Source organism: Pezoporus wallicus, unplaced genomic scaffold, assembly GCF_028554395.1.
Source record: "Pezoporus wallicus isolate ANWC-B61680 ecotype Strahan unplaced genomic scaffold, APGP_CSIRO_Pwel_v1 contig_2393, whole genome shotgun sequence".
In the NCBI taxonomy this organism is placed as follows: Eukaryota; Metazoa; Chordata; class Aves; order Psittaciformes; family Psittacidae; genus Pezoporus; species Pezoporus wallicus.
In genome coordinates this window covers 112,902-129,973 of record NW_026636903.1, presented here as the reverse complement: position 1 = coordinate 129,973, position 17,072 = coordinate 112,902, and the positions used below count along the sequence as shown (strand labels likewise).

General features: G+C 34.7%; 1 protein-coding gene across 2 annotated transcripts in view; it reads right to left on the bottom strand.

Moving 5' to 3' along the window:
• ITFG1 (integrin alpha FG-GAP repeat containing 1) overlaps nt 1-17,072 on the bottom strand; it is an 81,737-nt gene that overhangs the window by 63,368 nt on the left and 1,297 nt on the right. For both annotated transcript variants that reach the window (XM_057402195.1, XM_057402194.1), the window contains exons 2-6: nt 14,526-14,598; nt 13,008-13,153; nt 11,663-11,720; nt 11,001-11,075; nt 8,015-8,109 (exon numbers count right to left, since the gene is read on the bottom strand). In XM_057402195.1, the coding sequence (XP_057258178.1) occupies nt 8,015-8,109; nt 11,001-11,075; nt 11,663-11,720; nt 13,008-13,153; nt 14,526-14,530 (379 nt within the window). In that variant the 5' untranslated portion in view covers nt 14,531-14,598. The remainder of the gene's footprint in view (nt 1-8,014; nt 8,110-11,000; nt 11,076-11,662; nt 11,721-13,007; nt 13,154-14,525; nt 14,599-17,072) is intronic.

Below are 17,072 nucleotides of genomic sequence, written 5' to 3'. Positions count from 1 at the left end.
GCTACCAAACATGTTTATATTCTGTGGATGCTGAATTAAGCAACAGATATACTGTTGACAAGAGTAGAAAAGGAGATGGAGAAATATTTCAGGCTTAACCCTACTTTTTGGACACAGCCATTGTGAGCTCACTCCAGCGTTGGTAAATTACTCATAAGAGAGTATGGATGGTTACTGTGTATCACATACACATACATTTTGTAAAAGCATGCAACAGATTTGCAATGGATTTTTCTTATGCATTTGAAAAAATAAAAAGTTTTTTTTCCACTCTTAGTCTGAAGCATATTACATCAGGTTTTCTCCTCCCTCATTTAATCTGATTTTGTAGTAAGTGTAGAGAAATACCGAGAAATATGGCTGCACAGGGAATTGAAATAATGCAGGAAGGCAAGAAATGACAGGTATGTAAAAACCCAGATGTTGGGACCAGAATCAAAAGTACCTTTAAAATAAACATTAAACTAAGTAAAAAAAAAATAAAAGGGGTGATGTCACACAATTAATAAAATCAAAGAATACATTTAGCTAGCTGCAGTGTAGAAGGAATAATTCAGGATACTAAAATGCAAGTCAAACTACAAAGAGCTAACAGAAATATGGTAACTTAAAACATTTAAACTGTTTACAATGTTCAATATGCAGAAGTGCTTACAGATTTAACATCTTTGTTCAGCTGCTGTACAAACCAGGTCCCTTAATGTGAACATTTGTTCCGCATTTTGAGAGAAAATAGAGCTATGCTTTCAGATTCTTATTGGAACTACAAGAAAATAGCAATAAAACATAACTATACAGAATCTGCTTCCTGTTCTCTTCTGATTATTCTTATTTTCCTTCACTCCCGAGTGTTATAAAAACTGCTACTATTTATAGATGGAGGGTTCATTTCACTAATGACTGATTTGACCTTTCTGTTTAATGTCATAGGGCTTTATTTCAGAATTACACTCCTCAGCATCTATGGTTGTCTTCAGAAGCCATCAGGGCATGAGCAACATTCTTAAGTTACAGCTTGATTTCACGTTTATATCACAGAAGTTTTAGTTACTAAGCAGGGAAAAAAACTGCAACCAACCAACCCTTTTTTAAAGGCAATCAAAATGCACAAAGTATTACCCGGTTAGCACAGGCAGACATGTATGCTCCAAACATGCCTAAACATTTTTTTTTTAATTAATGTGGCAGAACAGGTGCGTGTGTGCGTGCATGTTTTTTAACTAGCAGTTACCTGTGGATATGAGCTCTCCTGCTTGTATGTCTCAGTACACATAAATTATGTGCTGATGTAAAAATCTCTGCATTTTAGTGCGCTGACAGCATGGGAAAGGCAACAACTGTACCAAAATCATTAAATGTCATAAATCCTAAGGTCAGGCAAAAGGTAATTTTTCTCTACAATAGAAAATTTCCTCTATCTACATCACAGATTGACCCACCCGTAGGAAAAAAAGTATTTAAAAGCTAGATTAAAAATGTTATTTACAGTTGATTCAGTTCTATGTATACAATTAGTTGTGCAGTAATTTTAATACCCACAATTTTGTAAAAAAAAAGTTAGTGTAGTCAGTTTTATTTCTCTACAGCAAGGAATTAGAAAACCAAACCTGATAACAGAAGCACAAAACTCTTCAGTTTTTCGAGCAGGCAGAAAAACTCTCTACCATATCATATTCAGACTGGTTTGCAAGTTGGCATTAGTAGTGTAGTAGAGAAAATTAATATATGTACTGCCTACCTACAGCTATATACAATATAGATAAAGTACCAATGCTAATGAGTTTGCTGTTTACTTGTCATGAATTTTTCGTGCTAGTTACACCAAAACCTACTAGTGAAGGAACCACACCTTCCAGTAACAACTTCCTCTGAAAAATTTACGCAAAACAAAAGGACTTTATATGCTCCAAACAAGGTAATATGTACTTGCAAATTTTTAAGAAATGTGCTTATAATAAACAAGATTGTGAATTTACCCTGTTTTTCAAATGGGTCTTTCATAATTTAGTAAGTGGTTACTGGAACTATTTAGTAAAGCTGATGATAAACAATTATAGACAACACAGGCACTAAAGTCCCTTTCATTATTAAAAATTACTACAGAAAGAATCCATATGTATTAATTTTAAAACATCACAGGGAAAAAAATGATATTTATACTGAATAGTTATGCTTCTGAACAGGCAGAGCAGGTGGAACTATTCCTCTAGTTTTTAGCACTTCACGCATGAGTTTTCTTACAGAAACTTCTGTTTATTTTCAGAATAAAGGCAACAATATTGTTTCAAGCAATAGAAGATGACCATTCAGTATCAAAGTGTGCTTTCAGAATCCATTTTCACATTCATGCTTTCTCAACAAAATGCTGTTTGAGGCATATCCAATTTACTTCTTACAAATATTAAGTCGTGAATTCCCACAAAAATATCATATTAGTACCTCCTTGTGTATACAATTTTATCAGTAAAAATTTTCAAAAAGAATAGCTTTCGAGACCCTTCTTACTTCTTTTAATTTTAAAATTAAACTGTCAAGCAGATAACACAGGTCACAAGTTGGTTTAGAAAGACTGGGGAAAAGTTAAAATAGCTATTCCTTTTCTCAGGAAGTCTCTGCTTGTTCTTTAATTATCTTTATGAGGCAAGCAATGAGTAACAAAAGTGATATTGTCAAAGTAGACCAAAACTCAGCAGCATGAGGAGATGCAGCTAATTTGAGCAATTCTGGTTTCATCTCTTGAGCAGGAACTTCCAGTGGTACTGAACACTGTGCAGAACTAAGTGGGAAATAGAGGTAACAGGAGATCATGTCACATAGAGCATTTTTAATTAGAGATAACAAATCTGTAAGTAATAAAAATAAAAGCAATAAAAACCAAAGAAAACTTTATAGAGACAGATTAGGATTCTCTAAAATACATCTTATTTATCTTTCATGATACATTTTTGCATCTGTTATTTGCTGTAAACTTTCAGGTAAGCTCTCATAACAGAGCTTAAAACAGTTAAGAAATTAAAAAATGTACCTGTTCAAGAAATAAAATAGTGCTATGGCATTATTGAGTATTTGTTCTGGAGGGAAAAAAAAAAGGTAGGGGGCAAAAGCAGAGAGAGCAATTTAACTTCCAATACATACACACACGGTTTTAAAATGCCACTCAAGTTTTAAAAGGCCAGCTCATTTGTTCGCAAACATACTGAAACTGGTTATTTTATTAGAGAATAAATGCAGATCCACTGCATTAAATAAGTTTTAATGATAATATAACATGCAGAGAGGCTACAAGCTTCCATCAAGAGGAAACTCACCAAAAATATAATCAGTGTATGACATTAAGCATTGCCATGCCTTCAAAATTCAGGTTGAAATGGTTACAACAGAAATATCACCCATGATTTGAATGATTGGTAGAGAAGAAAACTATCTACATTTATTCATTTAAACTAAGAGGTAAGAATTAAAAAAAGCACACACTGTAAATGTTCTGGTACATTAGGTTTCGAGATTCCCAACACAAAACAACATAAGAAAATTAACCATCAGAAATCACTACAGAGACTAGCAATTAGCTTATAGCAAGCTGTTTCTGACTAATGCTTTTTCCACTTAAGCTTTCCCAAAATCAAATTTATGATTTTTCCTTCATTTTATATAAACAGCTCCTGAGTTATCTGCAATTATACACACCATATGCTAGCGTTCAACACAAGGCAGGTTGTAAAAGCAGTATTTCAAAAATTTGGACTCATGTAACCATATAAGACAGATTTAACACATTAGCTATTTTTTTTTAGCATTCAAGGATACATTGCCCAATGTACAGTATCATGTTACAGTACGAGTCAGAGTCCAAGCCAGTTTGTCTCATACGTTTGAATGTTTTACAAGTATCTGTGGGGTCATGGCCTGACTTTTTGTTAGGAGGCTTGTAACTTTGAGTGCATACAAATTTATTGTTTGATAATAATTACTTGGGAAAAAAAAGATTAAGTACTACAATTTTGGCTTAGAAAGACTGCATTACCCCTAAATGAACATCTGATATTTTAAGATGTTTGAAGTAGAAACAATCAAGTTAACTTATTCAAGTTAACTAATCAGAAAAAAATTTACATGTAGCAAAAATAACTGCTACCCTAAAAGTTAAATACTGTACAAATACTTCTTAAGTCATGCAATGTAAATTTTTCATTTTGAGGACATGATGTTTGTAAGAAAGACTTCTTGAAGAGGTTGCTTTGGAAATGCTCACCTGGAATTTCATGCTTTATAAAATACACCTGCTGTTAATCTGTTCAGACAAGCCTATTATTACTAGCTTCAAGAATATTTTCTTAAACTAGCTGTCAAAACTAGCTCATAACACATGTGAGTAAGTATTACTATCCTATCAACAGCCACAACAGTATCTTCTTATTTTTCAGTCTCAGTGCACATACAGAAAGTGACATTGATGGTAGGTAGGCTGACTACATCATTTCCAGACTTCCTTTCCAACCTCAGCCATTCTGTGAACTAGGTATTCCTCCCTGGAGCAACACGTTTAATATACATGCAGAAGACACTTGAAAATGTTTCATTTACTTCATCTTTACCTGTAAAGCACACATAAACCGTTTGGTAAAAATTTCATACTGCAAATTTTTGCACGGATTAAATAAAATTCCTGGCCTACTCAAAATTATTTATTGATTTAAACATTCTAAGAAGTCAAAATTTCTACATGAGGATGCTGTTTTTAAATAAAACAGCAGCATCATTATCATCTGAAACAGCCTAGGTTTTATCTCACCAAGAAAGATTATCTTTGTTCTGTTTAGTGGATTTTTGCATTATAAAGTCCTTACACAGGCTTTCATGAAGCACTGTTAGGGATTAAAAACATCTTTCTGAACATGTTCTCATATAATAAAAATGCAACAATTCAACTTTATTTTTATCCGGAGAAAAGCATGCCACTTAAAAGCTCTCTTTTGAAGGTTTAATACCAGCAGGTTGAAAATGGGTTAGGCAATAAACCAGCAAAAAGATTCAGCCCAGAGAGGATTTTTTCTTTTTTGATGTCAAGCACATTTTAAATCTCCCAAGCTTTTTACAGAGTTGCCAAAAATAGTCCAGCTAAAAATCATGGAATTGGCTGCATCTATTACAGAAAACAAAGAGCCCCAAAATATTGCAGAATATTAGGAAAAGGTCTTAATGAAAAAACAACCCAGAAACCCAACAAGTAAAGATGGCATATTCTGGAGGTTTGATTTTCATCTGTAAGAAAAACAAAAAAACAGTGCATCCATTTTAGTATCATTGCCTGCGAGCAAATACGCTGAATCTTTCAGTCAAAATGTACCACAGCAGCATCAAATGGACAACAGGATTTCACCATGCAGACTGTTCCCCTGCATCCACATCAATGCCTCCCTCTTAATTAATTTAATTTTTTATGTGTACCAGGACCCATTCTTAGTCAAGTTTTGTTCCAACTCAAGAATGGTAGTGCAGGTGAATACTGAGTCAAAGAATCCTTTCCACTAGTTCTACCTGAACCAACCTGTAAGTAATAGAGTCCTCTGAGAAATAACAGTATGATTCACACTCCTCTTTGCTGGTGTAGTTAGGCTGCACTGCCCCATCTAAACTGACAAGGAACAAAACTAAACAAAGATGAGAGCATTTAGCAATCTTCTGAAAAGTCTATTCAGGCTGCAGAGCAAGACAGAACTAGGCACAGGCATACTAAAGTAATATCAGCACCTTATTTCGGCCCTGTTTGGCAGAACACGTTTAGAATCACAGCACTGTCAGTACTGTATAGATACTTACATACAAGGCTGGGGGGTTTGTTTTGCTTTGTTTTTTAATTTATATCAGCTGACTACTTTTATGACTCCTGCTATGAGTCACCTGCCCCACTCTGTACAAACACAAATTAAAGGAGACATGGAGAGAACACTAAAAGGGTATTTTTTGTAAAAGGCACAATGAGACTCAAGGTACAATTTCATGCTTGGTTAAAGGCAGGCTACAGCTACTGCTACTGAAAGAGACTTCAACCTTCTCTCTGTGCTTACATTAGCTCTGTCAATCCTGAAGCTGCACAGCAAGCTAGATCAGCTTAACTCAAGTGAAAATGAATTGCATTCCATGCCAGCCACGGTTCTTGAGCAGTTACTATAGCTGATTTGAGGGAACTGCCATAAATGTGTGGACAGGACCAGATGACTGGTGGCTTATCTCTTTGAAAGCAGGTACTTTTGCAATAACTTTTCAGTCATGAAATATAAGATATCACTGATAAGCTATTATTTTTTAGCAACGTGTTCCTTGTGCACAGTTGGTCCAATTTTCATAGGGACAGTAAAAAAATCCCCAACAATCTACCATTTCCATCTTGGAAGAAAAATACCTTAAAGAAAATTATTTAAAGAAAATATTTTAAAGAAAATTATTGTATTATTATTATTTTCTCAAGTTTTCTTCTCAGAATGACTTCTTTTCATAGAAACTCCTATTCATATCTTGATACATGAATATAGATGGGAATCCATAAAAGCTTCTAGCACTCCCCACACAAAGATTCAGACTTTCTTTTCTGCTTCACAGAGGAACTTCCATATGTAATTAGTACTAACTGGAACTCTCTGGACATTCTTTAGGCTGTTAGCTGCCATAAAAGCCTGTGTACTCTTGCAAAAATTGCTCAATCTGTGATTTATCTATGGAAGCAACTTTGAGTTCCTATATTTACCTACCTATGAGTTTAGATTTAAATATATCAATCTTCAAATGCTACTTGGAAAGTTCATCTATGATGCCCATGCCACTAAAATAAAATTCCAAACTGTTTTTAGAACTAGATGTGTTAGAATTGCTTATAACATTACACTTATTATGGTAAGCAGCTGTATATTTAATTTTCCAGTTGGAATTTCCACTTGACAGCTTCATGCAGCAGTGTGCCAGAACTGAATATTAAGGTTTATCTATGAGCTTAAGCAATTAACTTAATCCCCAACATTTATAAGCATCTTAATTAAAATTATGGACTCTTTCCTCTCTTGTTCCCATGCTACTAAATAGGACAAAAAAATAAGCTCTCTTTCCAAAACTACCATATATGAATTGACATATATTGCACATCTAGCAGAAGATAAAGCATTTCAGAATTGATTTAGTGTGGAAAAAAAAAGTTTAAGACAATAATTAAAGGTGCTTGGAGGTGTGAACCAGGTATTTAAGTGATAAACAGATTCATTGTGTTAATCGAAGGCTAAATTGCATTGTGTATTTCACAAAAAAAGCCACCCAAAATTAGAATAAAAATACCCAAACAAAAAACAAAGTAAAACCACAACCACCAAAGGAAGAATACAGTTTAACTACACGAAAAGTTGTCTATAGTACTTGTTTTTGAACGCTGAATTGTAAATAGCTTATTGGATTGCTTGTATACTAAAAGAAGAATAAAGTCTCACATGCTATTTTCTCAGTGATAAAATTAACAATACAAAATTGAATGAAGTCATAGTGCGATTCTCAAGAAACAAATCTTAAGTCCAGTCTTGAAAACATTCTTCTGAACAAACTACAAATCTGTTTTCAGATTCAAGATGAAGAAAATGCAGACCTGCTTTCAATTCCAATTCCACTGCAAACTAAATTAGTACAGCATCAGGAAGAAGAAAATGCTTTAATGGTAAACACAAAACAATTCAGAGCAATAACTGGAATACCAGCTCCAATTAAATTACCATCAAGAACTAGAAGATATTACCAGGCTCCTAATTTTGGTAGTTACTGTTTTAAAGCCCAGAATTTTCAAACCACAGATATTAAAATAAAATGATTTAAAATAAGAATTAAAAAATCAGAAGTAGTGAAATCATATTCATTACAACATTCCAGAAGTGACTTCTTACAACCATCACAAGACATTAGAAGGAAACTGATATAGATTACATTGTATACTCAGTGATAAATATTTTTAGAAAGGTATTTAATGTTTTTTAGGACTTACCAGCAGTGAAGTCACTATTTAAATCTATAAACGCATGAGAGTGTGGTATATACATTTTACTTTGAGTTTCCAATGCAGCATGCCATGATAAGTTCCTATAGGCAATAATAAAAAGCAATACATTTCATCAATGCTTGGGGACTGGTGATCATGATAACAGACTTTTAAAAAAAACCCTGAAACTTCAAATAAAATTGAACAGAAACCATGTTCTCCTAATACTAAGCTAAAATTCCTACCTAGCTTACAGTATACTAAGTGACTAGCATAATTGCTTGAAAGGTTCTGAGAAGGATGATTCATAGCTCAGGTGTTTCAGTTAGATTTTATTAACTTTCTAAAGGATTTTTTTTTGTACACAGAAAATTGTCAGTTCCACAAAATGAAATTTAGTGCCTAGACTTCAACTGTAAATCTTGAGACACTGATTGCTATCCTCTCTAGTTTCCTCAAGCAGTTTTGTTATCAGTACTTCTGAAATCTACTTTAGGATTAATAAAGATGAGCAAAAATGGACATAATCACATGCTGTTAGAGCAGCTCATTGCTGCATGTAACTGGACTTTATTTGCAATCACTTAAAAAAATCAATACAAGAATTACACTCTCACATTTTGATGACCTGCAGGCTAATTACGTCATTTCCCACATAGGCCATACATTTATTTATAAACATACTTGCCCTAATGGTTTGTGCTCTAAAAATGACTGAACTTCTACCAAACCTTCCTATTAGCAGCACATTGGAATATAACAAATCTGTCTAAAGTCATAGTGGTTGAATCATCAGATCAGTTACTTTCAGAGTCCTTAGCTAATACACTCAGAAAAATCTCAATATAGAATCATAGAATAGTTAGGGTTGGAAAGGCACTTAAGATCCTCTAGCTCTAACCCCCCTGTCATGGGCAGGGACACCTCACACTAAACCATGTCACTCAAGACTAAACCATGTCACCCAAGAATATGCACTATACAGTAGCAGGACAGTGATATGACTACAATCTAGAATTCTTCCTTTATTCCAGTGACATTGTATACATATTACTGATGTTCTAATGACTTTTAAAATGAGCCTGTGACTCATTTATGGTAAGAAACAAAAATGCTTCTGATTACTTCCCAGAGATCATAGAACTTAAATCTTGAAAATGCTTAAAAGAATCACTTAATCTTAAAGAAATAATTTCTATAGGCTTTTCTATGCATTCCATTCTGAAGGTAGCCAAGAAAGTTATATAGCTCTATAAATTCTAAAATATTTTAGATTAAAAATAGAAACATTCTAAGCAGATGACATATAACTGGTGTCCACAAAAAAGAAATTGCTTATGCTGTTATCTATAACACTCAAGTCTTATTGAGCTGTAATGAATATTTGTATCCCAATACTAATGAATGATTTCTTCAACAAAACAGAACAAATCTCTCAAATTTTTCCATCTCTTCAAAAGTTCATAAAACTTTTCAATATATAATCATTGCAAGGTGTTCAGAAACACCCTTGTCAATTTGAAACCTGTGTTCCATAAGCAATCAATTTAAATAAAAGTAATGGTGATAAAATTCAAGTTGGGATTAAAGATCAAAACCATATTGCCAACACTGCTATAGTTGCAATTTACACATTTAGATGTTGTTTACCCTATGCCGCTTCTGAACCATCTTGGAGGGAAGGAAAATTAGCCAGTCAGGCACAAGTATAGATTAACAAAACTCACCGATGGTTGTGGGGTGGTTAAAGCCTTATTTCAACATTTTTTAAGGGCCACAGAAATACACAGCAGAAAGCTGATACATTGTTGCCAGAGAGACAGCACAGTCATCTTATTGATTGCTTCAGTGGTAACAGAATTCTTCTTGAAACAGTATCTAAAGGAAGCCACATAGGAATGCAAAGGTTTCTTAAGGCACCTTTGCTTTTAAAAGAAATGTAAGTGTTGCCTTCATGCAAACCTAAAAAAAAACTGTGCGGCCAAAGCCTGGATTTCTCCTGAAAGGCATAGAGCTACAAGTTTCTGTTAAGGCTGCTAAGTAACAATCAAAACAATCCTAGTAAGTTCCACTTAAAAGCTGCAAAATAGCAAACTAGGAGATGCAAACTTCTTCAAACAGCCATTTTAAAGGCCCGATCTTCTAAGAAAACACAAGCCCAGCACCTAATTTCTCCAATAACTCATTGGAAATTACCTGTTACCAGTCAAAAGCAAATAGTTCAAAATGTTGAGAGTAGTTTTCATATTCTTCACAAAGCTAAGAACAATGTGTTTATTTTGACATTTACAATCCAACTCTCATCCTAAAAATAATTCCTGCTCTTTTGAGCACATTCTTTAACAACTAAGAGAAAAATCTTTAAATCAGGGAAAGAATTCTTCTTCAAGTATCCTCTCTTTAAGGCCTTTTTTCTTTTTCAAAGAACTCCCAACCCACAACACTATTGATCAAGTTCTTTCTTACAAAAGTCAAAGACTGAACATATGCAAAGTTCAGTTTGGCAACAGTCACAGAAGATGTACAAACCCAAATTTTTAGTTGTTAAGAAAAAAAATTAAAGTCATCTGGCTCAATAATGTAGCTTTCACTAACTCAGAGTCACACCAATTAGTGTCATCATTGCTCTCAGAAGCCAAAGCTTTCTGTTCTTTTAATCAGATTACAGACTTCAAAAGCAGTATCAGGAAAACTGACAGAATGTGAACTGTCCTGCTCTAGGGTCCAGTAGTGTCTTTAACAAATAACTTATAACTTCTTTCCAAAAGACAGATTCAAAGTTCCTTGGCATCTTACCCAATATTAGAGATATTGCTACACTTTAAAAAATTAGATGCAGAGTGCCACAGAATGTTTAAAGATACACATGGAAATGAGAAAAGATTCATGCGTTTTCACTTCCAGTTAAAATATGAGCTTTATGGCTCTAAGAATAGAAGTAAATGCACAATGTATAAGTTACGAAATATATGCAAATAAACACTTAGCTTACCCGCCTATCAGTATCTGTGGCTTACTTGAATCGCTTGTCACACCAAAGACATCAGGAATCAAGTCTCCATTAAAGCTGAAAACGCAAAACTATTTCAGTATCACTTTAGCCATTATAGGAGTTGAAATTAACTGTTCTTAAGTTAATTTGAACTTGTTTAGCTTTTTCCCCTCAAAGTAATGATGACTTTTCAGCTGTGTAGCCTTTCTGAATTTTGGCTCTTGTCTGAGCTGCTGGTAGCTGTATGCTTCTTTCAGTATTTTACACTATGCAATACATTTGATTTTCCAGCTGTATTTTCCAACCCCACTCTTCTGTCCAGCATTTAACAAAGAAGTTCAGTGCAGTGTGAAAGGGATTATTTGCTCAGTCTGATAAATCAGTAAGGGTTTTGCTTTACAAAACTCAACAAAAACTGAATGGTTATTTTTCTGCATAAAACAGAGTACTAAAATTAAAATCCAGTTACTATTGCCAGGATGATGTAGTAGACAAGACTTGTAAAGATGGTTTGTGTTTTGTCATCTTCTGTTACACCACTCGACATTACAAATACAATGCTGCTCTTAAAGAGCATGTGTTCTAAGTTTCAGCATTAAATATATTTAAGTTGCTCTTAGTCACCATTAGAAATGCTTTCTTAAAAAGTAGGTCATACTTACTCCATTACTAGAGGCTCATCATGAAAAGTCTTATTTAACATAGTTTTATGGTTAAGATCTGAAAACAGAAAATATTACTTTGATTCAGTTACCAGTATCTTATCACATTTGTGTTTTTAACTTAGATGTAATCCTTCTATCAATTCAGAACTGCAACCACACAGGCAAATGAAACTGAAATAGTTGGGCTGAAGACAGTCTAAAATCTAACACAAGGCCTCTGTTTAACATTTTGTCACTGTAAAAGCCATACTTAATCATATACACTGAGTGTCTGAAATAAGAATTAAAGGTAGACTGCCTAAATGGGAAGTGAAGATTTTAAGTCCCATTCAGGTTATATCACCTCTGGGTTCACTTTTACTGGTAATCCAAACTCCTTGCCACATCATCTGCATTTCCTTCATCTCTCCGTATTTCTCTTCTCTCCAGTTTCCACGTTTTATGTAGTAACCTCTATTGACTTAGCTCTCATACTTCCATTACCCAAGTAGGCACCATATTCTTTCTCAGTAACCTCGCTACATACCATCCACTGCCTGAATTTTTAACCTCCGACTCCTTTTCTAAGCACCATATGCTCATTTGTGCCTCTCACAATATTTGATTACCCAGAAGCAAGACAGTATAAATTACTGTGCTACAGATAACTCCTATTCTCTTAATCCTTGAACCAGTGCACTTTCCCAGGCTTCTTTTTCACCTCTCATTAAAGCCAGAAGCAATGGTATCTAATACCATCCTTGCCTGAGCTGTAAATATTTTATAACACAGTTATTTATAATAGTCATTACTTAGTTTTTGTGGATTTGAGAGTATCTGCTTTTGCTTTCCATCCTCCTTGAAACCCAGAACTCTTCCCAAAACCATTTCCTAGCAAAGTTGACAGAAAACAGGAGATTGCAAGAGTTCACACAGTTCATGACTCTACCCTAAGACAGAATCAGCTATATCTATTTATTTAGGCATGATATTTTTAATGTTCATGAACTAAACTTTACAGCAGGTTCTCAGCACATTTTAAATCAAAGATAAGAGATAATCTTTCTGAGGCTGACACGCCCTGTGGAGAAGCCACAAGAAGCAGCTCTTCAGTTAGTAGGTTACTGTTAAACTGTAATAGTTTGGTTATGTCTTTTGCTCAATAGAGGTGAAAGAATTTGGCTTTGTTCTCTTTCCTTAATTATTGAATACAGTTTAAGAGCAAGATAACAGCAAGGTATGAATCCCTATTACAGTTGTTAAAACAATTACTACACTGCAAAATGAGTTTTAACTTTCTGACAACACTTTGAATTATTAGGAAGTCTATTAATCTTATTAATAAACAATTTTAGCAACTCACCTAATGTTTGGTTGTGCCCCCAGAAAATAAACACTGAAAGTTCATCTCTGCCATGATTTTGTGCCCGGGTAGTCAAGAGCACATCCATTTGTGAATCACCATCATAATCTCCAGGAACTACGCTGGTTATGGTAACACCGACAGATCTAGAATTTAAAGCAAACAAAAAACCCACATGCAAATAACTGCATGATAACTGAAATTGTATTTGTGTGTTCAAAGGCTTGCTTTTTTACCCCAATTGTTATGAGTTGGTCCAGTACAATCTGGGTTTTTATAAAGGCTTTATCTATTGCAAAAGGAACTTTAAATCAATATTCTGCAAGCTGTCTTCCTCTAAGGAAGGAAGACATTAGCTCTAAAATTTGGCTAACAGGCATTCCTCTGCCATATACTGCTTGGTAATGCTGTACAGACTTCAGTAAACCTTCACTTGTTGTAGAGCCAGTCTTCAAAAATACGTTGTGGCTGCATTCCAAGAGCAAGACCATAACACAACAGGAGCAGTTTAAACAGCAGAAGTCAGACAGGTAGCGGGATCTTTTTTTTTAAGGCAATGTCATCTCCTCCTATCTTCTGCCACGTCCTGCCTCTCCTCCCTACATTTATTTGTTCTTTCTATCTTTTTTTTACTTGGTTACCCACTCCAGACTGTTTTACACATGCAAACATTGATCATTCTGTTAAAAATTAGAAGCAGATAATTTCTATCTCACTAAACAAATTAGCTCCTTCCAAGATAGGAGGGAATAAGTAAAAATATACAGAACTATAGAAGATGAAGCTGAGCTATACAAGCAGTTAAACTATTCACAGACAAAATACTATTAGTAAGCATTATTCATAAGCGATAACATATCCTGTAATATTCTTATGGTTAAAATTATACATATGTACATAAACACACAGATTGTTTCACATTTATTAAAAAACGATGTTTTTTTTTTTAAAGCCGTATTTAAAGTTTAGAAGGGAACAGGTCTCCACACAGAAATACCAGAACACCATTCTCCCTATCTCTTTCTAAAGCAGATGACATCGCCTGGATTCTATTAGCAACTAGAAGAATTTTCCTGAAAAGACATCTTGGAACAGAGACTAATACTATCTGCCAAAAAGACCTAACCTATGACATGGAATAATAGTTTGCTTTACTAGGAAATAAAGTACCAAAAAAACAGGTCAACTGCAAAAATATTCCAAGATATTGATATTTTTAATAGTAGTTAAAGGACCAAAAAAGAAATACAGAAATTCCATAAACTTAATATGAATGATAAACTTGTCTCCACAAATTCACCAGACCTACAAAATCCAAACAAATCAAGCCAAAAACCTATCAGGAAATTAATCAGGAAACTGGTCAAAGAACTGGAGCTCTAACGGCACGTTGAACAACACAGTCAAACAGATAACAGCAGCACAGACAATTGCAGTCATGTTCCCACTGACTGCAGAGATGCATGTTCAAGAAAACCAGCCACTTCCATTATTTCACCATTGCATATCAATACTTACTTCATTGGTAACTTAACACGGGGCTTAAAGTAGGGCTCCTTTTGGTCAGCCAAGAAGATAACCAACTCACTTCCTGCAAAAGTAAGTAAGACAATGAAAAAAAGAGGCCAACTCTTCTGTTCTTACATAAAAATCCCGACATTAAAAAAGCTATGCCACAAATAGTCATTTTTATATTTTATGACAAAAATAGTCATCAAAACCTTTAAAAGACTTCCTATATAACAATTTTATCCTCATTCAAAAGGAAGCAAAAGGAACACTTCTTCAATACAACCTATAAATCTAACTGCATTTCAAAGGAATGCTACTGTCAAGAATATTCCTTGGGGGTTAGTGTTAGACCTTCCTCTCTGTTAAGTATATAACTTCCTGTAACAACTTAATAAACATTACCTGTGGAAAAGCAACAGGCATCAGTTCTATGCAAATCATTAAAAACTAACTCAAATGAACTCTTTTAATATTGCCTCTGATATAACAGCATCTGATACCCCTTTCCCAACTCAGCTGACAAAAGCACTTTAAGTAAAACTCACAGAAGTAACCCAGTTTTCTGCAGCATTTCCTCAACTGGAGGCTATGTTTGCCTTTTCTGAATCACAGAATCATAGAATAGTTAGGGTTGGAAAGGACCTTAAGACCATCTAGTTCCAATCCCCCTGCCATGGGCAGGGACACCTCACACTAAACTGTCTCACCCAAGGCTTTGTCCAACCTGGCCCTGAACACCGCCAGGGATGGAGCATTCACAACTTCCCTGGGCAACCCATTCCAGTACCTCACCACCCTTACAGTAAAGAGTTTCTTCCTTATATCCAATCTAAACTTCCCCTGTTTAAGTTTTAACCCATTACTCCTTGTCCTATCACTACAAGCCACTATCATTTAATAATTTCAGGAAGATCTAAATAACAGCCCATCTTTTATGCTGCACAAATAATTGTATTTCAGGGAAGAAAAAAAGAAATTTGAACAATGAAATTATTTTCAGTCAGTAAATCACAGTACATCGGTGCTTACTTCTGTAAGTAAAGTAGTAATTCACAGCTAGATAAAAAATAAAACAACCCAAAACCAAAACCCCAACTTTTTTTTTACTCATCCTTTACTGCATTTGTTTTCTGCATTTCCAAGGAACTCACCTGTAGCACCCCAAACTGCACAAACTAGGTTACCTAACCAAAAATAATTCTACACTCTGAACTTGAACTACCCTAATATAAGAGCATTGAAGGCAAGCTTCCTGGCTATGAGAAAAAAATAAAAAAATAAAAAATAACTGCCATAAACATATTTGCCAAGGATAATATGCCAACAAATGAATAAATTAAAACAGACTCTTTCAAAATGGTTTGGGGCAACTAGTGCAGTCCCATCTGGCAAGCTAATAAAACCTGGGTTGCGCTGCACATTCACGGATGATTGAAAAAGTTGGCACAAAACAACATGAGGAAGCCTACTGCTGGTTAAGCTTTTGATAATAAAGCCATGGGTTGATTACTAAAACTTGTAATTCCAATTCCACACTATAGACTTTCACCTGCCTTTGTATCATCTGTGTGGTAATGATGATGATAAAGCAGCAAATGTGTTTTTACACATACCAGGTTCCAAGTCAATTATACCACTCCAAAATGATTTTTATGGTCACTAAAAACAGATTTATGAAAATGTCAGCTCAGTGCTCATCAGCAGTCAAAACAAACTGACCAGGAGAAATTACTAGATGAACAGAAAACAAAATTACTATGCCACTCCATCAATCCACAGTGCTCACAACCTAGATGCTGTTTGTAGTTCTTGCCCTCTCATCCTTAGAAGAACACAGAAGAAAGAAGAAAAGTACATACGAGGGTATGAAAAAAGGGATCAGTTTCCATACAAAAAACAATAACATAGATTAAGTCTGAAAATCTGAGTGAGGATACCAGAGAGGTTTTTAAAATTCCCCAGTGAAATGCAGAAGCTGAATAAGGGAACAATCTGCCCTGTACTATCAGAAGAGGCATCAAACACAACTAGAAGGTGGTAGGTTGAACAAGCAAACAACATGAGTTTCTCCACTTATCCCCATTTTGTACATAGACTTGCAAAACAGGCAAGTGTATGTACAGTACCATTTCTTCGCATACTTTTAGTTTTAAAAATTGACTAAACCCAGGGCCCAATTATAAGTTTGAATTTCTCTTCTAGTAAGATACTTCTGGATCCAGATTACCTCTTATGTTCAAACAGTTTATCCTCTCCTACAAAACTCTGGGTACAAACTGATTTTTCTTTCACCTATCTGAGCATATGGAACATTACTCTCATTCAACCAAAGGAATTCAAGATCAGAACAGTAACATAAACACAGCAAAAGGCCCAAAACATCACCCCTACTTCCTTATTAAGGGTCAGGATTATTAGGACTGGGCTTCTTTACCAGACCAATACTACTCAAGGTCTAGCATTATTCCCAACGCTCAGTCCTTCAGCACTACTAAAAGAGATGTCTACCTTTTATTCTACTACGCAGAATTCTACTATTTAGAATTTCCTGTT